Here is a 22060-nt window from a genome sequence, read left to right as displayed (position 1 = left end):
GATATGCTAATTTTTTGAGATAGGAATTTTGGGTTTTCATGAGCTGTATGCCAAAATCATCAATATTAAAACAATAAAAGGCTTGAACTACTTCAGTTGTGTTGTAATGAATCTAAAATATATGAAAGTCTAATGTTTATCAGTACATTACAGAAAATAATGAACTTTATCACAATATGCAAATGTTTTGAGAAGGACCTGTAGACCAGCGAGAAGCACTAATAACCGAGAAACGCGTTTTATTAGCAGCTATTCTGCTCATATCAGCTCGATCCTCCCCTCACACACACTTCAACACTTTTACTGGCATACAGTGTTCTACATTACATTACAAATAACTGTACTATATCAAAACAGCATTTGGTTTTCCTCTCTTAGACTTTTCCCCCCTACATTTTCCAAAAAAATAAAAATCATGTTTATGATGCTGCATATGCCTATTTCTTCACCTTGCAGTGTAACCAGTCTAAATAATGAAGCCCAAGCAAACACAACACACTAGTCACATTAAGATACGCCACTAACACTACACTGCATAATAAATATGCATGTCTGTAATTTCCCCTCAGAATTATCTCTGAAATACACACTTGAACCCAACACAAATGTGTTTAATGTTCAACCCCAGCTCATGTGGACCAGGTGCTCATGAGTGCTTCTCCAGAAACAGAGATTATTAAAGGAGTGCATGTGATCTGTTAAGAGTCTATAGAGCACAGTATTCCCAGATGCTGACCTCTACAGCGCTCCTGTGTCCAGCAGTTTCTACTGGCCTGTAGATGAGATCCAGCGCTAATATATACAACTTTTAAACGGCTGAAAGTGATTATTAGAACTTCTAACATGTAAAATGAATCTGAGTCAGAATCTCTCTTTACTTTGCCTCTAAAGTCAATGTGATGCATCTATTAACAAGGAAATAAAGAGAGCAGGCGATGGATATAAAAACACTGATATGGACAGGCACAGCGTTTTATTCATAATACTTAAACTAGACATGAATACAATACACAAATATTTACAAAATCATATTTACGGCCTTTTTAAAGCAAGTACTGCCCAGAAGCATTTGAGTGTGTGTTGTCTGGCTGATGTGGAGCAGGTCTGTGATGATGATGATGATGATGGAGCGGGGGTCCGGGCTTCCTCTCTCAGCTGACCAGCAGCCCCTCTTTGCTGGCCAGATGCTGGCGGTGGATGTGGTCCTGCTCCAGCTCCTCGTGGCTCGGGTGCCAGAGCCGGGCCAGGATCCTCTCCATGTTCAGAGCGTACACGCTGTGAGACGGCATCACCCTCCGCTGCACCTGCCGCAGACACAGCAGTTAAAGGACTCATATGAAGCCAACTGTTCCTTTCTCTCTGGAGTCTTACGTTCATGCACTGATAAGATCCCTGAAGTTGCAAAGACTAAAGTCTCAAAACCAAAGAGATATTCTTTATAAAAGTTAAGACTCGTCCACACCTCCTAAAACAGCTCATTCAAACACACCCCACATGTCTACGTCACGGTGTGGGGAGATTTGCATAACACCGCCCAAATGTACACGCAAAGAAAGAAGGCGGAGCTATTATTCTGGCTGTAGTGTTGTTGCTGCCGCCGGCATCATGTTCTGGAGACGCTGTGTTTGGTTGTGAAAGAGAAACTACTTTGTTTGGGCTTCCAAAAGAGGACACAACTAGAAATCAGTGGTTAAGCTGTATTTACAACACTGTTCCAGAACAGCTCAACCCAAATATTAGAGTGTGTGCAGCACATTTTACAGAGGACTGTTCCCTGATGCCGGGAGAGTAGCTACAATGCTGGCTGCTCAAAGACTGTTTCTATAAAGTGGGACAGTTACAACTTCGCTTCTGACTCACAGCCTGTAAGTATGTTTTCTTAATTAAAGAATTTGCCACTGACGATTCAAACATGAGTTTTGAGCAGTGTAGAGTAGTGCTTGTTTGGCATTTCTACGATCACAAATGCAGACATGGTGTTATGTTTACTTTTGTTACAGAAGTATAAATGTCAAGATGTTATGTTTCCAGTATGTGCTGTATTTAGAGAGCACGAATATGAACTACTTTGAAGTTATCAATGCTATGTTTATGATGCTAGCTTTGCAAAGAGATGGTTGTTGACCAGAAGATGCATTTTGCACTCGTTAATCACATTTGCAGAATGGAGCTTCTAGATAAAGCCAAGACATGAGGTGTTATTCACATTTGCTAGGGCTAGGCATACGAGGCGTGCGGTTTAGACACCTATATCTACGAATGTGTATGTGTGAGGTGTTATCATTTTCTATAGCTTAAAATAACAATAGGCATGCCTGCTGTCTAGGAAATGAGGTAGTTGTTATTTTTTCATTTGAACTGTTAACCTTGCTGTAAGAAGTATTAGTGTGAAGGGTCTGCCCGAGGAGCTGAAACAGACACAGACAGCAGAGGAGGACAGAATAACACCGGTGGAGGGAAGACTATAAAAGACTGAAGACAGATGGACGAGGCCAGCAATTGTGTGCTGAAGACCTCTCGTTTGTTATTTGCTTATGAGTGACTGTATTTTTAAATAAAACAAAACCATTGTATTGGTGATTCATTCAACTTTAAATCAGTCTCTGAGTAATTCATTCTTAACTAGTTATCAGAAGCTAAATAAATCCTTATTGAGTTTCGAGTGGTCTGAACTTGACTGAATTAGCACGGACACCGGAGCAGAGTTCATCCCACATCCACTCAGCAGAGAGGTGACTATACAATGATCTGTTATGAACCTGCTCTGAGAAATATGGATGTGATTAGTATGTTTTAACTCCCTGCACCGGTATACAAACATTACATACTTTAAAATAAATAGTAACCAAAAATATAAGAGAACACTTTAAATGTATTTCTTTTCTGGAAACTTTTTATTTAGTTGAACTTTCTAAAAAACAAAAAAACAAAGTACTAAACCATATATGGAATAAAACCATATATAAAAAAGAATAAAAATACCAAACACACAACAAAATTACTAAAACTTTAAAACTAAAGTGAAACCAGAAAATAGAAAAACAAAAACCTTTAACTTTTTTAATATTTAGCCGTATATAGAAGTATTTTCCCACATTATTAAGCAGCCTGCGTTCTGTTGTTGCTGTTTTCTATCTAATCTCAGACAGTAGATATGTTTCCATCTGCCTATTTTAATGTGCATCTTGGAATATCGCAGAAAAGAAATTAGAAAAACGCTGGATGGAAACGCCAAGATGTGCATAAATTCAATAAAATGTGCATTAATAAAAACGTATGCGCAGAACTGAGTAGGATCAACTTTTCATCCGATAAGAAAAACTGCACATAAACTATGACGGAAACACATTTACTGAATAAATTCCTCCATGCGCATTAAGAGTCATGTGAGTTTGCGCTGAGATGGGAAAACCTGACTAGCAGCGCACTGATCTCGTTCACAGCATCGGTGTTGTTTTGATCGTTGCCTGAGCAAAGTCTGTCGTCAAGAGTATTTCTGTGTAATTCTGACACGACTGCGTTCACAAACAGCAGCATCCGCCTCCGAAAGCACTGTTTCGTCTGATAAAGTGATTTATTATATATATATATATATATGATGATTATATTTGCATCTTCTCCTACTTTTCTTACGGATATTTAGTGGCAGTTTTCTCTTTGATGGAAACAGTGCTTTATTCACAGATGTTTTATCTGATAGTGCAGTTTTGCTCATAAGTGGAATTCTCATCTTTGGCTGTAAACGCAGCTGTGAGTGTGTGCTGGTCCTCAGACGCACCTGTAGTGCCTCCAGCAGGTCGAAGACGCCGACGGGCCGCAGCGGCGGAGGGAGACGGTCAGCCGAACACGCCAGCAGGAGCGCAGCTTGCTGCTCCGCATCGTCCGGCAGAACCTGAGGAGGAGGTCCGGCGGGGAGAGACGCGCTCGCAGGAGGACTGCAACACACACCACAAACACACACCATCAATCACTGAGCAGTCCTCAGATCCTCTCATTCATCCACACTAAACTAAACCCAGAGCACAGAGCGGAGACGTGCCACTGAGTCACGCTGAGGTACACCGGCAGACTGTTCTTCAGGTACGGCCGCGGCGTCACGTCACTGCCAAACGCATACTGGAAGTGACCATCCCGCAGACGATAGGCCTTCCTCCGCGACACCAGAGCTGTGAGGATATCCTTCAGATGCACCTGAGAAACAGACGATACAGGATCGGACTCAATTACTCTAATCAAGATAAAGTGATTATTGTGCCCCCGGTCAGAGCTTCTCTCAGAAAAGGACACCATTTGCACACCTTCTTTCTTACACTGCGGAGAAATAATTGCTGAGGATCTGAAAACTTTGACAATCACGTAAGTTGAAGTACAGTGATCTCTGTTGAGATATTCAGTCTTTTGCACAGATCTGTCATCAAACCTTTTATAATGTAGTGTTATTTATGATAACATCATGAATCAGGAAAGCAGGTAAGATCAAATAAAGCATACGTCTGAGTCCACATTCTCCTGATTTGAGCTTACAGGTGACAACAATCAGGATCAATAATCATGATCATAACTCAAAATAATTGACTGACTGACACAGACTCTCACGCTCACCTCCAGCGCACAGAACACGGTGCTGACGGCGTCCTCGCTCACGTTGTCCAGGCCCATCTCGAAGGCGGTGACCATCATGCGCGCCTCCATCTGTCCTCGGCTGGGCAGCAGCAGCGTCTGAGCGCTCAGCCTCAGCTCGTCGTCCTCCAGCGCCGCTTCCCGAGGACTGAAGGCCTGCGCCGCCTGCAGGGGGTTCTGCGGCTGGAAGCGGTGCTGCAACACACACACACACACACAACAGATCAACACACACACGCGCGCACACACACACACCAGATCAACACACACACACACCAGATCAACACACACACACACCAGATCAACACACACACACACACACAACGCATCAACCAGCATGAACAAATATAATAATAACATGCATAATAACATTATTTAATATATCTGACCCTGCAGCACAGAAGCAGTCATGAGTAACACAGGTATATCTGTAGCAATAGACAACAATACATTGTATGGATCAAAATTATACATTTCTCTTTTATGACAAAAATCATTAGGATATTAAGATCATGTTCCATCAAGATATTTAGTACATTTCCTACCGTAAATATATCTAAACTTCATTTTTGATTAGTAATATGCATTGCTAAGAACTTCATTTGAACAACTTTAAAGGAGATTTTCTCAATATTTAGATTTTTTTGCTCCCTCAGATTCCAGATTTTCTAATAGTTGTATCTCAGCCAAATATTGTCCTGTCATAACAAACCATACATCAATGGAGAGATTATTTATTCAGCTTCAGATGATGCATAAATATAAATTTTAAAATGGACCCTTATGACTGGTTTTGTGCTCCAGGGACACATATTCAATTCAATTCAAGTTTATTTGTATAGCGTTTTTTATGATACAAATTGTTGCAAAGCAGCTCTACAGGAATATAAGTTTCCACAATATATAATAATAATAATATTTGTTGCACTGTTGTAAACTTATTCAAAATTAAAAAGACCTAAGAACAGTTTTATTAGTCAATACAAAAAGCACCACTAAATATAAGAGAAAATAAAACAGTTAAATGTAAAATATGGCCATATGTAAAATATGAAAAAAAAAAGGTTCAAATAGTTTCTGCAAAATGTAATTGTGTTTGAGTGAGATGTGTTTCTGCAGGTTATGGCAGTAAATATAAGAGTTTTGAAGACGAATGACTGGAATTGCACTCAATACATCAACATGATCTCTACATCTGAACGACTTGTGTTAGCAACACTTCAGACTTCAAACAGATCTACATTACTTTCACATTCAGCTTACAATCAGTCTGACAAACCGCTGGAATATAGAGATATCTGATACTTCTGATCACACCATTGGGCTGGTTTCCCAAATGACTAAAGGTTCATAAATCAAGACATCCACTGGATGAGCAACATGACAAGATAAGAAGTCTTCTTTATGACAAACTGATCAAAACGAACTGAGTTCATAATTAAAACCAGAACAAATATCTGAACTTACTTCAAAGGGAAAACAAGTTTTCATCCCCCATTCACAGATATTCGTTCTTGTAAGCATAAGATAACCGGCAGAAAGCCTGAGTTGGTAAATATGATCATGATGTGTGCGAGCAGAGAGAACTAACATCGAATTTCTGCCGAACAGAAGGAAACTTCTTTTTGCCTCGGGTGGGTTTGCCTGGTTTGGATGCGGCTCCACCGGTCCACTGCAGCGAGCTGGTGCCCTCTAACACACACACACACACACACACACACACACACACACACACACACACACACACACACACGTCACCAACAGCACACATCAGCATCTATAAAGCGTGTCTCAGAGGGGTTTCGGACCTGATGTGGACACGATGATCTGGCAGCGGGTGAGGATGGCCAGCAGAAAGTCATTGTGAACATGGACTGTGGAGGAAACACATGAGCACTCAATGAAAGCCTGTCACCTGCGCAGTCAGCATGATGGACAGCACACTACTGAGGGCACGAGGTTACCGGTCTCCTGGGCCAGCAGACGCCGCGCCTCCAGGTCGAACTCCTCCTTGCTGATCTTCTGCTTAAACCAGAGTTTGAGATTGGCCCAGTAACTGAGAACAAGACCACAAACACATGAGCGGCATTATATTCATCAGCGTGTCCTCCATCAGAGAAGTGTGTGAGACGCAGCAGAGAGCTTCTGTGTCCTGCAGCACATCACACACACAGGTCTGCAGACACAGGAGCAGGTGTTGTGTATGAAGCTACTCAGAGAGAAACACGCACTGCTTGATGTTGTCTCCGATCGCGTCGCTCAGCTTCTTCTTCGCTATCTCCAGTTCACTCGCGGGAGCCGCCATACTGACGCCGGAAGCTGCGATGACGCCTTCTTCTTCTGCTTCCTGTGTGACGGGTTTCAGCTAGTAAACACACGTGACCCAGGAGCACTAAACCAGTCATAAGGGCCCTTTTTTAATTGAGATGTCTATATAATCAGCAGAGACGGATCATGAGCAGAGGGGCCCTGATTATAGGCTCCTCTCAGTTGAAATCGCGGTCATTTCCAAAGTTCAAATAGTAATGGATTTTATCTACACTGAGTGAAAACAGCAGTATTTTTAGCGATATGTTATTTGCACTAAGTGCAAATAGCTATAGATTATATTTACACTATATTAATTAGCAGGATTTACTGCTATTTATACTACTTATTGCAAATAGTGGCATTATCTGCACCTCAGTATTCTAATGCATTATAAAACAGTACACAATAATAACATATTGAGTTCAAATTATAGTTTTAATTCAAATGATTAAATGCATACCTTATTGGGACAATAAAGCCCTCCATAACCCTACCCCATACTCTTATTCTCAACTTCAGACAATATATAGCCTTTGCCAACAAGACGGCTATTTGCACTTATAATTCTGTTATAATTCTCCTGCTGATGAAGGAAATACACAAATGAAGAAAAAAGACTGGAAAATTATACTGAAAATTAAACATATAAAACATATATTAACATACATTTCTTGGACTTTTTCAGTGGTTTTTGACTACAATTTACGTCAGGAGCCACACTGAAATCCTTTTATGTGTGGGACTGAGCCATATATAGGACCTTACAAATATAGATACCTACAGAAACATTTAAGAGACTAAATCTAAAGGCAATTAAGATGTATTTTATACTTCCTGAGTGAAAGGCAGGGGGTGCTGAAGTGCTTTGGTCAGCAGTAGCACATAGTGAAACAGCATCATTAGATTTAACAGAGGTACCCATCTCTGGCTCAAAATAACAGCATGCTGGCCTCTTTCAGAAGTTATTTTCACCCTGCTGTAATTTGGCTCTGAATCTCAGGTGAAAATCATCATTCTGACCCCCCCCCCCCCCCTCTACAAAATAGTGGTGGGTTACTCAATAAATATATATCTGTGGCATTTAATATTTTGGCTTTCATCACTATTTATGTATCTTTCTTCAGAAAACATTGATAAAAAATTAAGCCTGAGAAGTTTCTTGATTTGCATGGAATGACCCTAAATGCCTTCTTTAGCAAGAATCTTTAGCAAACGAGTCACTTTCATTGAATTTTTAAACTTTATTGATCTTAGTTTGACTTGTGTGTTGAGTTTAGACCTGCCGGAAGTGAAAACAGGAGCTGAATGAAGCAGAGAAACAGTTCATCGCTGGAGACGACTGGTTTAAGTGCTCACAGATGGCATAGACCGGAGCTGCTTTCAGTGTAGAGAGAGCTTCACATGGACACACAGTCTCCAAACACAGTTCAGAGTGTGTGAAGAGCTTCTCGCTGACCGCTAGCTGGACGTGTCCAGTGACGCACCTTTGTTTGTGAATGTTGTATGGAACGGTGTTCAGGAATTGTCAAATCGCTGATCTGTGTTCGTAACAATGAAACTCATGACCATAGTTAACAATGCTTTTGAAAAATACACCCAAATACATAAGCATTGGGACACACCTTTTATACTGAACTCAGGTATATATATATCACCACAGGTGTGTAAAACCAAGCACTAGCCATGCAGTCTGCCTTTACAAACACTGATGACAAAACTGTGATAATAAACATGATATTTCAGATATTCAGAGACTGTGTGTGTGGTTCATTTGAGTTTCTGAAAATCACCAGTGACTTTAACAACATCTAGTATAAATAACCAGTTATCTGTGTGAAGGTCAGAACATCTGTGCTCCCTGCTGAAGAACCTGTATTATATAGCCGCTCAGATCTGAGTTTATAAGAGTCCATCAGTCCACAGAACAACACAGATCATTAAACCAAGCCTGACTCTCGTATACAGATCCTCCTGTACAACAGCCGACGGAATCTATGACAGCTTCTCCTACTGTCCTCACTTTATATAAAACAGTTACACAGATACACAGAAGCCTCAGAGCCTGGAGACAGAGAAATACTCATTCAGCTTCTGAGCACTGACTCTGACGACAGACATCTCAAACTATTTCACATGCATAACCTGTTTTATATTTGAAGTATTCAGAAAACAAGTCAGAAAACCACTTGGCATTTGTATAATAAATTTGCATGTAAAAAAAATAAAAATACTAAATATATAGATATCTAAAAGGCAATGAAAGACGTTTATTGGTTTCATGTCATCAGTAGTGAGATACATTACACATAAGATACTAGAAATAATTTAAAAAAGCATTACTGTCCATAAACATGTATGTTGAGATTTATTTCCAATGAGAATGATTTGTTTTGAGTCTGTGTAAACCATACTTACACGTTCAATACACAAATATACAACACTGTACATGCTGGCTCTCAGAGACTCCTCGTTCATCACAGCCTCTGAGAGCCGATCATGACTTTGGAGACGAAGTTGACGATGGCGCTGGCGGGCTGCTCGGGGTCGTGCTCCGAGAACACATGACACACATTCTCCAAACCAATGCCTGCTTTCCTCGCCACGAAGCCGAAGATCCTGCCACGAGAGGAAGTAGTTTAGTCAAGTCACCTTTATTTATATAGAGCTCTTAACAATACAGATTGTGTCAAAGCACTTAAAACACTTAGTTTAGCAAAGGCTCGAGGACTTTACCCTCTGCTGCTCTTCATTTCTGACCAAAAGAACTAGTAATTAATAAGGTAATCTAATAGTAAGTTAATCTAATTAATCGCAAATTACATTTGGCTGTGAAAATACCCCCAAAAGATTATTTAAAGCTATTTTTGTGTTAAATGAGAAAGTGTTAAGTAGGCTTTACAAATTGTAGCTTTAGAAAGAAATATTTGATTTGATTCAACATTAAAATTTATTTTACATAAACACCTAACATAAACTATGGAACATAAAAGAAGATATTTTGAGAAACTTTTTTTTCCATTTATGCAGTGGAACACATTATTAACTTATTTACTGAAGTGTTGTATCAAATCCCATTTGCACTCGTGGTATTACTCGGACATAAACAGCACTCGTGTGATATCGCTTCTGTGATATAAATATGGGACAGAACTCATACAGGAGCATGTTTGCCCCAGTAGCTGTCCTGCATCATATATCATCAGTCCCCTTCAGGAGATGTTAGATGATGTACACGTCTGGGGGCGGGGCCTGTGCGTTAACCGCATTCAAATATTTGAATGGCGTTATTTTTTCAAAACTAATTAATTAAGTTAAAGGGATAGTTCACCCAAAAATGAAAATGCTGTCATGATTTGCTCACTCTCAAGTATTTCCAAACCTGTATGAATGTGTTTGTTCTGCTGAACACAGAGGAAGATATTCTGAAGAATGTTTGTAATCAGGCTGTTTTGGGGCACCATTGACTTCCATAGCAGGACAAAAATTAAATATTATGGAAGTCAATGGTGCCCCAGAACTGCTCTGTTTCTCACATTCTTCAGAATATCTTCCTCTGTGTTCAGCAGAACAAACACATTCATACAGGTTTGGAAATACTTGAGGGTGAGCAAATCATGACAGCATTTTCATTTTTGGGTGAACTATAACTTTAACACATTAAACGGACAGCCCTAATTTTTTTTTTTTTTTTTTACTTCATCAGAATGGTACAAAACCAGGTAAAGATTTTGGCACTTGCTGTGTAAATACAAAAAAAAAAAAATCATGATTCAAAAAGATTAAAAGGTGTTGCATTTGGTGAAAAAGTAAAACAAATAAAATGGTTGCATTGGTTAAAATGACTGTATTGGAAACAAACGGGGAGTGAATTTATGGTACTGTCCCAAACTAAATCTTACTGAAAGCTCTTTATTTCATATCAAACTCAAATTTGGAACACAGCGTATTTAGATTTATGATTTCTCTCACAGTTTTATCGAAAAACATGTTTTGGACATTTTTTTTACATAAAATTTGAATACAATATTTTTGTGCATTTTTCATAACAAAATTAAATGTAACTATTTCGTCGCTGCAATAATTTGCCAAGTGTATTCTTTAAAAAAAGATCAAACTGAAGTCAGTTTAAGATGGAAATGTGATTTGCAGGTCTATGCTGAAAAGTGGTAATGTGCAGATTATAACTATTCCATTAATATAATTTACACCATTAAACCCCCTAAAATATTAAATAAAAACCATTACCAAACTAAAATGTAGTCCATTAATTTGAAGTAGAAAAGCAGCCCCAGAGTGAACTCTTCCTCTGATTAGCCGGTTAATAAAGTCCCTGAGCTTCAGTTCACAATCACATGAAAACAAGTGCACTCACTTAGCCGAGGAGCAGCCGTCTCGTTTCCATCTGTGAATGAACAGAGACACAATGAAAGGGAAGTATGAGACGTACAGAAGCATGAGCTGAGTGTGAAGGACATGGAGCAGACTGGACTCACTTCCTGTCCTGAGGGTCCAGAGCACAGAAGATGACGGTGTTTACAGCGTAGTGTCTCCGGAAGAACAGTCTGTGAGAGACAGCGCGTGTGTTACAGGACTTCCAGCAGCTTCAACATGATCAGCAGAGCTACTGCTGCTGGTTTAATACTGGACTACAATTCTAAAGACTTTTAATTGATGATTTATAAGTATGATTTTCAAGTTAAAGAGCAGGTCGTGTGGGTTTCTGAAAGGCATCTCTTTCGTAGTTTGTAACTTAGCTCTCCTTCAAATGTAAACAGTCTGCAAAGTTGTTAAATAAAAAAGTGCATGATAAAATAAAGATATAGTTGACTCTTAACGAGTGGTCATATGTGACTCTTGTGCCTGTTACTGATGTGCATCAGCAGGTAACACATGATCCCGGCCTGCTGTCTGACCTGCACACCAACTCTTCTGCTACTGAATGTGTTTACATCATACTCTGTTTGACTTGATTTCACTGCGGTGAAGAATCAGTGGTCAACATTCATGATTCCCTGTGAACCCACTATTGCCTAAGAACGTGTAGATTAATGTAGCCTGTCCTTGTTCTAATTAATTTGTTTAATAATAAAGATTGTAGACATATTTTGGTTTACAAACTGTATTATTTCATCAGTTAGTGACGTTAGCCCTCGACTAATGTATCCACCATTATGGTTTTCAGATTAGCAGCTACTCTTTAGCTGTGGGCATGATTTGCTTGCATAAGTGTTAAACAAAATGTTTTTCTGTTAAGTCATTATTTGTAACACTTTATAATAACTGCACGCTATGAATCATTAGGTAAACATTCGGAAATATTCAGTTCATCCTTTATAAAGCATTGTACCAACATTAATAGTCATTAGTCATTTAGAAATGATAAACTGATCATTAATAAAGTATGAAAATACAATTATTAAACATTATAGATATGCTCAAGAACAAAACATTTATAGCTGTATTTATAAACTGCTTACTATTGCTTATTAATGCTGGAACAATGCTTTATAAAGGATGAATTGACTATTTACTAATGTTTACCTAATGATTCATAGTATGCAGTTATTATAAAGTGTTACCCATTATTTGAAGAAGGGATTGAAGCACTATAATATTGTTTTAAGGTAGCGCTCCTAACTTGCTCAAGTACTCCTCTCTGTACCAATCACAACAGACTCGGCCAGCTGACCAATCAGAGCAGAGCAGGCTTATGGAAGGGAGGGGTTTACAGACCTCAAGCTCAGAACTACTTCGAACGAATCGTTTCAAAATCATAGACAAATCACTCTAATATTAAATGCATATTTTGAGACAATTACAGTGTTTTCTGACCTTAGATGCATTTTAAACCTGTTGAAGGGACTCCAGCACAATATTAGGACACTTTAAGAAAGCATAAGTCCTGCTCTTTGATGGGTTGAGTTCCCCATGACCTGGTGAATGCAGTGTAAGTCACTGTCAGAGGCCTGAGTGTTTGAGAGATGCCTTACTTTCTCTGGTTGTCGGTGAGCGTGATTCCTTGCGAGGACACTTTGAAGTGCACTACAGTGGAGGACGGGAGTGAGTCGGCTCTCAGGATCTCAGTGGTGGCCTTCTGCACCGCCTGATTCCCCGTCAGAGACTCCATCTCCACCGAGCCCAGGAACCACACGTTACAGGCTGGAAAACAGCAGATTATGAGAGCGTGAGGTTAAGCTCTGAGAGATTACGGCTCAGTTATCGTCGCTGGACGCACCTGCTCCTTGTTTGAGGAGCTCAGCCGCAGAGTTGGTGATGGACAGTGAGGATGAGACAGCGTCCTCTAGAGGATCTGAGGAGAAACAACATGTCATTATCATCATGTGCTCATGAGAGGGGCATAATGTCTGCAGTGATCTTAAATTAACTGAGTTTAAGTGCTTATACACTACAGACGTCTGAAAGAAGTCACTTTTGCTCACCAAGACTGCATTTATTTGATCACAAATACAGTAATATTTAGAAATATTATTACAGTTTAAAATATGCAAATATCTGTTAAAATGTAATTGATTGCTGTGATCAAAGCTGAATTATCAGCATCATTACTCTAGTCTTCAGTGTCACATGATGATGATTTTAGTATTATTTATATTCTATTATAGTATTTATTTAATTTGCATTTTTAAAGCTTTTTTGTCATTTTAAAGTTTTGCTGATTTCCCTTTTTTTAAAATATATTTCTCTTTAGTTAAATGTATTTTTATTTCAGTTTTAGTTTTTGTCATTTTAGTACTTCAACTTAGTTGCCGAGGCAGTATTTTTAGTTTAGTTAATATTTTATTTTATTAATGCTTTATTATGAATGAACAGAAGCGATTTTGATGGCTGTAGTGAACAGTAAGAGATGAATACCTCTGTCAGGAATGATGAGTTTACAGGGAAGAGCCAGCGGAGTGATGGAGTGCTGACAGACCAGAGCGCTCAGACTGCCTGCGACACACACACACACACACACACACACACACACACCAGTGTGAGTGAGTGAGTCACACAGCAGCATGAATCAGTCACAGGTCTGGTGATCTTACCAAAGTAGGGTTCGTTTGGGCATCCCTTGAGCCGGACGCCCCGCGCCGAGCACTCGATCAGAAAGTGCCGCACCAGCTCACTGGACAGATCCACTCCTGACACACACACACACACACACACACACACACACATCAACAATGGCATCTATAAAGTCACAGCTGACGCTTACAGCTCCATCAGCTCTACACTACTGACAGACAAGAGCACTTAACCGCACTGAATGTGCACTTGTAGTGTACTTCAAAACTGTACTCGCAGATATATAGATACATATATAGATACAGGTACATCTCAAAAAATTAGAATGTCGTGAAAAAGTTCATGTTAGGTAAGTCACAGAGGGTCATTACTGAAAGCTGTGGCTGTTCACAGAGTGCTGTATCAAAGCATATTAAATGCAAAGTTGACTGGAAGGAAGAATTTGGGTAGGAAAAGGTGCACAAGCAACAGGGATGACCGCAAGCTTGAGAATACTGTCAAGCAAAGCTGATTCAAACACTTGGGAGAGCTTCAGAAGGAGTGGACTGAAGCTGGAGTCAGTGCATCAAGAGTCTCCACGCTCAGACGTCTTCAGGAAAAGAGCTATCATTTTCCAGCAGGACTTGGCACCTGCCCACACTGCCAAAGGTAGCAAAAGCTGGTTCAATGACCATGGTGTTACTGTGCTTGATTGGCCAGCAAACTCACCTGAGCTGAACCCCAGAGAGAATCTATGAGGTATTGTCAAGAGGAAGATGAGAGACACCAGACCCAACAATGCAGATGAGCTGAAGGCTGTTATCAAAGCAGCCTGGGCTTCCGTTACACCTCAGCAGTGCCACAGACTGATCACCTCCACGCCACGCCGCATTGATGCAGTAATTCATGCAAAAGGAGGTCCAACCAAGTATTGAGTGCATATACAGTAAATGAACATACTTTTCAGAAGCCTGACATTTCTGTTTAAAATATCATTTTTTTATTGATCTTATGTAATATTCTAATTTTCTGAGACACTGATTTTTGGGTTTTCATTATCTGTAAGCCATAATCATCAAAATTTCAAGAAATAAAGGCTTGAAATATTTTACTCTATATGTAATGAATATAATATATGGGTTTCACTTTCGGAAAAGAGTGACAAAAATGATTGACCTTTTTCATGATATTCAAATTTTTTGAGATTAAATAAACATTTGTAAATATAACATGCCATTTAAGTGACTAAAAGAGAGACGTTCATGACTGTTTCTTGACACACTTAAGTACACTTTAAAAATGCAAATAATTAGTGCTGTCAAACGATTAATTGCGATTAATCGCATCCAAATTAAAAGTTTTTGTTTACATAATTTATGTTTGTGTACTGTATATTTATTATGCATATGTAAATACACACACATACAGTATGATTTGAAAATATTTATATGTATTTACATGCATACATTTAAATTCATATAGTTTTTATTATATATAAATATATATACGCATAATAAATATACACAGTACACACACATATTATGCAAACTTTTATTTTGGATGCGATTAATCGCAATTAATCGTTTGACAGCACTACAAATAATATAGAAGTAGATTTTAACTGTAGTTTTATTTGATATTACATTTAAAGTTAATACATTTTAAATGAACTAAACTGCAAATTCATTATTATTAAAATTATTTACAAAATGACAAGTTTGAGTAGAAATATAATCTAAGTATATTTTAGTTTACAATAAATGCTTGTTAGTACATTCAGCTGTACTTTAGCCATATTTCATAGGTAATAAAATTAATTCTGATTCTGCTTAAGTGGGTCAACAAAGTTCAAGAAACTGCATTTAATATAAACTAAATTATATAAATAGTCAAACCAAAAATTATTCAGACCCCAGATATAATAATATATATATAATAATAATAATATAATAATAATAATAATATAATAATTTTTTACTAGTGTGCAGAACACTATAGTTCATTTATGTAAGCGAGGATAGCAAAGTAAAGTGAACTTGACATATTATGCTCAAAAATTCTTCATACAGTGGATTACCAGTAACATTGCTAAAAAATTGGGACGAAAAATGATTCTTTGACCTGAGCATGTTTTGCTGAAGTGTTTTGTCTTTAATTGCTAATGCAAACTTTTTTGAATTTGTTCTCTAACACAGTTTAACTGAGTTCTTCTCATATTTTATTACCATTCTCTAAACTATAGCGAATAAACTGTGATAATGTGAGAAATGTTGAAGGTGTCTGAAGGTGGTTTAACTAAATATAAAAGTGTATTATTTCCATAATAAGTACTCTTTTTTAAAAGTATGCAAATGTGTATTTCTTTTTCACAAGGGAAGGCTGGTTGGTGTCTGTTTGTGTGTGTGTGTGTGTGAGAGAGAGTTAGTGTGTGTGCGAGTGTGTGAAGTGTTTATCTAATATATATATATATATATATATATAAATAACTCTTCATGCAGTAACTGTAGTATATTCTGAAACTATGACACATGACGATGAATTGATATGCTGTCTGTGTCAGCGCTGAACACACAGACGAGGGAATCGCTGATCTGCTGATGGTCTCTCACCTCTCCGGCTCTGCAGAGCTGATGGCGGCGGTGTGGACACCTTCATGGCCAGTCCATATGCTCCTCTGAACGAGTGACTGTCCCTCACGATGAAGGAGCCAGGCTCTCTGTCCTTCAGGAGCATGATAGCTGCGTGAGAACAGAGAGAGGTCAGATGAGTATCAAACACCGCAGCCGTCCATCAGCCATCACAATTGGATCGTACCTTGTTCCCGAGCAATGTCAGGCTTGTACCAGTATTTGGAGGTGTCCTGGACGAAGCTGACGGTCAGCCCGTCTGAGGGCAGGACGCTGGGGAAGGGGATGCTGAGCGAGCTGCCGCTGTGAGGACTGGAGAAACCGCTAGGAGACACAGAGCCCTGCGACCGCTCGCTGTCAGACTCCAGCGCCTCCAGCGCCGGGCCCAAGCCCAGCTTCTCCTCAAACGGCTGCTGCAGGACCCGGGCTCTCAGGTCGCTGTGAGGAGAGCTGTGGGCATTTGGAGCAGGCAGAGACAGGCCGGAGGACGGGGCGAAGCTCACGCAGTCTGCAGACCTGCATCAACAAACAACACTCTCCTGTCATCATTAACAACTCAACAAATACATCAACAACAACAAACACAGACCACTGTCATCATAAACAACTATCAACACACTACACAGTTTCAGTGTGTTGATGTTACTGTAAGTCCCGACCCTTAGCAAACGCGATTGCGCCTTCTTTAGAAAGTTAACTAGTCGCAAGTTTGCGGTAAAATGTAGGCTAGCCTAGTTGGGTTGTCGAGGTCAAAACACTATATGTAGCAGCTGTGAATCAAATAAACGTATTATAAATTATGTCGTTTCTTTACTCTTACACTGAATGTTTGCTGCTTCAATCCAGATGAGTATTGAAAAGTATTTTCCGCGACTGAAAAAGGCACGTGTTGAGGATGAGGACCATCCCCAGTGTAATTAGTTATGTTATTGTTTACAATATTTTCAGGCTTCAACTAGTGCTGCTCAAGCAGAAAGACAAGGTCAGGGAGAGAAAGAAATAGATTTGTTAGGCATTGAAGAAAGAGTAGGAGAGGAGGAGAGAATTAATGTAATAAAGTTCTGTGTAACCAATTATTAACAGTTTTTTTTAATTATTAACCTTTAGGAATTAGGAAATCCCTTTAGGGGATCCAATCGTATCCCCCATCCAATCGTTCTTTTCATCTGCAACACCCCCCCCCATTAACATGGTGGTGATGGTCAGCCAGGTTCCGGGAGTATATGAGGATATCATCGATGTAAACAATCACAAAGTTGTGGAGGATCTCCCAGAACACCTCTTTCATAAATTCCTGGAAGACGGAGGGGGCGTTGGCAAGGCCATACGGCATCATGAGGTATTCATAGTGGCCGGAAGGAGTAATGAAGGCCGTCTTCCATTCATCGCCTTCTCGGATACGAACGAAGTTGTACGCGCTTCGCAGGTCCAGCTTGGAGAAGATGCGGGCCCCACGGAGTTCCGAGAGCAGCTGGGACCAGGGGAAGTGGATAGGGAAGCTTGATCGTCTGTGAATTCAGAGCTCGGTAATCAATACAGGGCCGAAAACCCCGTCCTTCTTACCCACGAAGAAGAAACTCGAGGCTGCTGGTGAGCTGGATGGCCAGATGTATCCTTGATGAAGAGCCTCCTTGATATATTCTTCCATATCCTTGTGGTCCGGGATGGACAGCGGATAAACTCTACCCTTGGGGAGTTTATATCCAGGCAGCAAGTCAATGGCACAGTCCCATGGCTGATGAGTTGGTAACTGCCTGCTTGCTGAAGACATCCTGGAACGCCCTATAATCAGATGGGACGGAGGGAGTCACGCTGGACTCGGGACTCTCAACCCGCGTGGAGGAGACCTGTACAGCGGGTGACTTGAGAGGTGGACGTGGAAGTTCATTGAGACAGTGTTGATTACAGAATTTGCTCCAGAGAATAACCTCACAGGAGTCTCATCTGATCTCTGGAGAATGGAGGACGGGCGGTGTCCACTTGCATGGGCTCTGGTACTGGGGAACCGGTGGCGGGTGTAAGGGACTGGTGAATGGCTTCGGTGGTGTGGCAGGCTGACAAGTGCTGGGAGATTTGATTGGCTTTGCATAAAGCTCTGTAATTCAACGGAATCATCATATATCGCCATATGAGCACGGATACCAGAATCCAATCCTTGACAGTAAGCGCTGATAAGATCTGCCTCATTCCAACCACTAGTTGCGCCAACGTACGGCACTGCAGAGTGTACTCATTGGTGGAAGAAGTGCCTTGGCGCAGGCGCAGTAGCTGATCCGATACTGAGAGCGCTCCGGTAGCCGCGACAAACATCTCCTTGAAATGGTTAGTGAACACTTCATAGGAGTTAATTATGACACTGTTAGCATTCCATATTGCTCTAGCCCATGATAACGCTCGACCCAAGAGGAGAGAGATTAAAAAGGCTACCTTGGAGCGCTCGGTTGGGAACTTCTGCGGCTGCATCACAATGTACACTGCCAATTGCAGGAGAAAGCCGCCACACTCAACCGAATCACCCGCATAGGCAGCCGGCATTGCCATGGGACTGGCAGAGGCAGATTGAGGAAGTGGAGCTGGCATGAACGAGGCCCGAAGAGTGTTGACCAACTCCTCCAGGATACCTGACCGTGACGAAGGCCGGGAATCCATGGGAGTGTTGGTGTTGGTCCGGTCTTCTGTCACAAACAGAGTCGGGAGCAACAGGTAAGTGATGGTTTATTAACCGGTAAAGCAGATCGTGAGTAGAGAAAGGCAGGTGAGTATCTTGATGCTTTGCACAATTCTTTGAGTCTTAGCTGGGAACTGAAGTGAATCTCTTTCACAGGATCGATGGAGATCGGGAACCTGAGATGCCTGGATTCTTCACGGGGGAAATCGCAGGAGCAATGCTGGAGAACAATAAGGTAAGTAAACACAGGTTAGTGCACACAGTGATCCATCATCGGTGATGGTTCAGGGTAGTGAACTGTAGACCGGACGATGAGTGTCTGAGTGAAGCGTGTATTTAAGGGAGTGCTGATGAATGACTGCAGGTGCGGATGATCAGAAGTCAGGTGATTGTGATCTGGTGATTGCTGTGGCTGTTGACTTTGGTGACTGTGACTCCCTGACAACTGTCATCATTAACAATTAAATAACACACTACTGTCATCAATAACAACTCAATAACACACTACTGTCATCAATAACAACTCAATAACACACACTACTGTCATCAATAACAACACACTACTGTCATCATTAACAACTCAATAACACACTGCTGTTATCAATAACAACTCAATAACACACTACTGTCATCAATAACAACTCAATAACACACTGCTGTTATCAATAACAACTCAATAACACACTACTGTCATCAATAACAACTCAATAACACACTACTGTCATCAATAACAACTCAATAACACACTACTGTCATCAATAACAACTCAATAACACACTACTGTCATCAATAACAACTCAATAACACACTACTGTCATCATTAACAACTCAATAACACACTGCTGTTATCAATAACAACTCAATAACACACACTACTGTCATCATTAACAATTCAACAAACCTCACATTAGTTTTCACATCAGATGTTGACAGAATTAAAATCATTCAGAGCTACAATTTGATTTTACAGGGTTCATAAAATGCATTTTTAAATTGTTTTAATATGTTTCCTGAGGTGCATTCATAATCTTCAGGGCTGTTTACACAACATCATTTTCAACTAAAATCTGAAAGTTTTTCATGCATTTTGTCCATTAATTTATACAACAATGGTGAATTGGGGGCCTGACTACACAAACTTTTGAAAACCGCTTTCAAAGTGCAAGTTTTTGAAAATTATATATTTTTCTGGATCCATGTGAACGGGGAAACTTTGTACATGAAACTTTTCAAAAACACAAAATAAATACTCATTGACTTAAGTCATAATTTCGATAGACAGTGATGTTCTACCTCAAATTTCTCCTCTGATTTGAAGGCTCTGTTGAAAGGGGCGTGTCTGCTGTGAGGCTCAATGGAAACGCCCACTGCTGTGATTGGCTAACATCACTGAATATGAAATGAGCATTACACGGGGAACTCTGTTGAAAACTTTTACTGCATTTTTACTACAACAGCTGCCAAGATGAATTAATCATGACATCATGATTCTCCCAATTTCAAATCCAGGTGTTTCAGAAGGGTAGAAATGGGAGTTAGAAAGTTAGTTTTAAGCTCGGAAACTTGAAGTAGGCTAAGTTTGAAGTATGTTGAGAAGGATTGTATGTCAGGATTTCAGCTATGCAAATCTGTCTTCGGCAATTCTTTCTTTCTGTTAAACCTGGCACTGTGTCATGCATGCATGCATGAATGTATGAATGAATGCAAGAATGCATGAATGAATGAGTGCAGCTGTACCGGTCAGAGAAGGCCGTGACTCCAGCGATGTACGGTCTGTGATGCTGCAAACCCTCATTTGAAGCTCCCATGAACCCTGCATTCTCTCTCATATCTGAAAGAACAACAGGAACACGATGCTCTCACATCTGCTCACAAGCACAGGACAACACTGAATGTGAGGCATGTGTCACTGAAATCAAAGCTAAACATGCAGTGAGACGCTGTGTCTGTCACTCCATTACGATCAGCTCAGCCAATCAGGTGAGTTTGGGGGCGGAGCTAACCTGACAGACGGGTCTGGAGTTACATTTGGTGACACACTTCACACACTTTAATTCATCTAAAGCGTGGACCATGAGCACACGTGGTGATGCCACACAAAAACGAGTAGACGCCGTTTATATTTCACTTACTGGTGTAAAATGAGTAAATGAACCAGAAAATCCAGCAAACTAGGTGAAGAAGAACTAACACATTTATTTCTGTCATGCTAATAAAGCATTCTGAATTTAACACAAGCCAAACTGATCAAATTCACTCACTAGATAATCATAAGTACTGTAGCTACAAACATCTTTTGCGCACAACTAATTAGCTTTTATTATGACTGTTGGATAAAACAGGTCAGAAGTGAGTGAATCGTGGGATTTACCGTGTTCAGCTCTATAGGATCCAAATGAAGGAGACGACGTCTGTCTGAATGCTGAGTAACCCATCATGCTCTTCACTGGAGACAGAGAAGGAGACACACACACACACACACACACACAGATCAATCTCTCACAGATACAGCAGGAGAACCGTGGATGTGGGAAGATGATCTTTACATCATTTAAACCTGAATGCTGATGTACTCTTGATCATTTATGGCTGAAGTGTTGAACTGAACAGAAATACTAACAATTAATCAACTGCTCTACAAGGAAGGACTCAACTAGTGGGTAACACTTTATTTCGATAGTCCACTTTAGACATTCTACTAACAGTAAGTAACTTTGCAACTACATGTCAACTAGCAGTCATTAGAGTATTAGTAGACTGTCTGCTCAATATCTGCTAACACTTTATTTTGATGGGTCCACAACATACAACATACTGACTATTAGAA

The 22060-nt window shown here is 40.1% G+C and overlaps 2 protein-coding genes across 3 annotated transcripts in view; both read right to left on the bottom strand.

The window, feature by feature from the left end:
• Nucleotides 1-223: 223 nt before the first annotated feature.
• Nucleotides 224-6967, bottom strand: LOC306880724 (transcriptional adapter 1-like). 2 transcript variants are annotated; one of them, XM_079434453.1, is made up of 8 exons: nt 6852-6967; nt 6585-6676; nt 6429-6494; nt 6212-6312; nt 4603-4815; nt 4040-4191; nt 3779-3935; nt 224-1304 (listed from the first exon to the last, which is right to left on the bottom strand). In XM_079434453.1, exons 1-8 carry the CDS (start codon nt 6923-6925, stop codon nt 1152-1154), a joined length of 1008 nt encoding a protein of 335 aa, XP_079290579.1. In that variant the 5' UTR covers nt 6926-6967; the 3' UTR covers nt 224-1151. The 2 variants fall into 2 exon arrangements, with proteins under 2 accessions (XP_079290579.1, XP_079290580.1); XM_079434454.1 differs by having other exon boundaries at nt 938-1298; nt 6852-6963.
• A 1191-nt stretch (nt 6968-8158) lies between these two features.
• Nucleotides 8159-22060, bottom strand: part of LOC306880787 (tensin-3-like) — a 45837-nt gene continuing 31935 nt past the window's right edge. Inside the window, exons 17-27 of the mRNA XM_079434552.1 lie at nt 21605-21679; nt 20971-21064; nt 16753-17081; nt 16548-16676; nt 13980-14075; nt 13804-13881; nt 13166-13240; nt 12921-13089; nt 11424-11492; nt 11303-11332; nt 8159-9546 (exon numbers count right to left, since the gene is read on the bottom strand). Coding sequence (XP_079290678.1) covers nt 9405-9546; nt 11303-11332; nt 11424-11492; nt 12921-13089; nt 13166-13240; nt 13804-13881; nt 13980-14075; nt 16548-16676; nt 16753-17081; nt 20971-21064; nt 21605-21679 — 1286 coding nt within the window. The 3' untranslated portion in view covers nt 8159-9404. The remainder of the gene's footprint in view (nt 9547-11302; nt 11333-11423; nt 11493-12920; nt 13090-13165; nt 13241-13803; nt 13882-13979; nt 14076-16547; nt 16677-16752; nt 17082-20970; nt 21065-21604; nt 21680-22060) is intronic.

Source organism: Barbus barbus, assembly GCF_936440315.1.
Source record: "Barbus barbus genome assembly, chromosome: 15".
Lineage (NCBI taxonomy): Eukaryota > Metazoa > Chordata > Actinopteri > Cypriniformes > Cyprinidae > Barbus > Barbus barbus.
Note: the sequence above shows the minus strand (reverse complement) of the source record. Positions and strands in the feature narration are given on the sequence as shown.

What these genes read in the sequence shown, in the direction of transcription:
- LOC306880724 (XM_079434453.1), bottom strand. Translation starts at nt 6,925, where the DNA reads ATGGCGGCTCCCGCGAGTGAACTGGAGATAGCGAAGAAGAAGCTGAGC. An exon ending in TACCTCAGCGTGACTCAGTG is followed by an intron (nt 3,936 to 4,039) that starts GCACGTCTCCGC and finishes TGTGTGTTGCAG; the next exon opens with TCCTCCTGCGAGCGCGTCTC. An exon ending in ACCTGCTGGAGGCACTACAG is followed by an intron (nt 1,305 to 3,778) that starts GTGCGTCTGAGG and finishes TGTCTGCGGCAG; the next exon opens with GTGCAGCGGAGGGTGATGCC.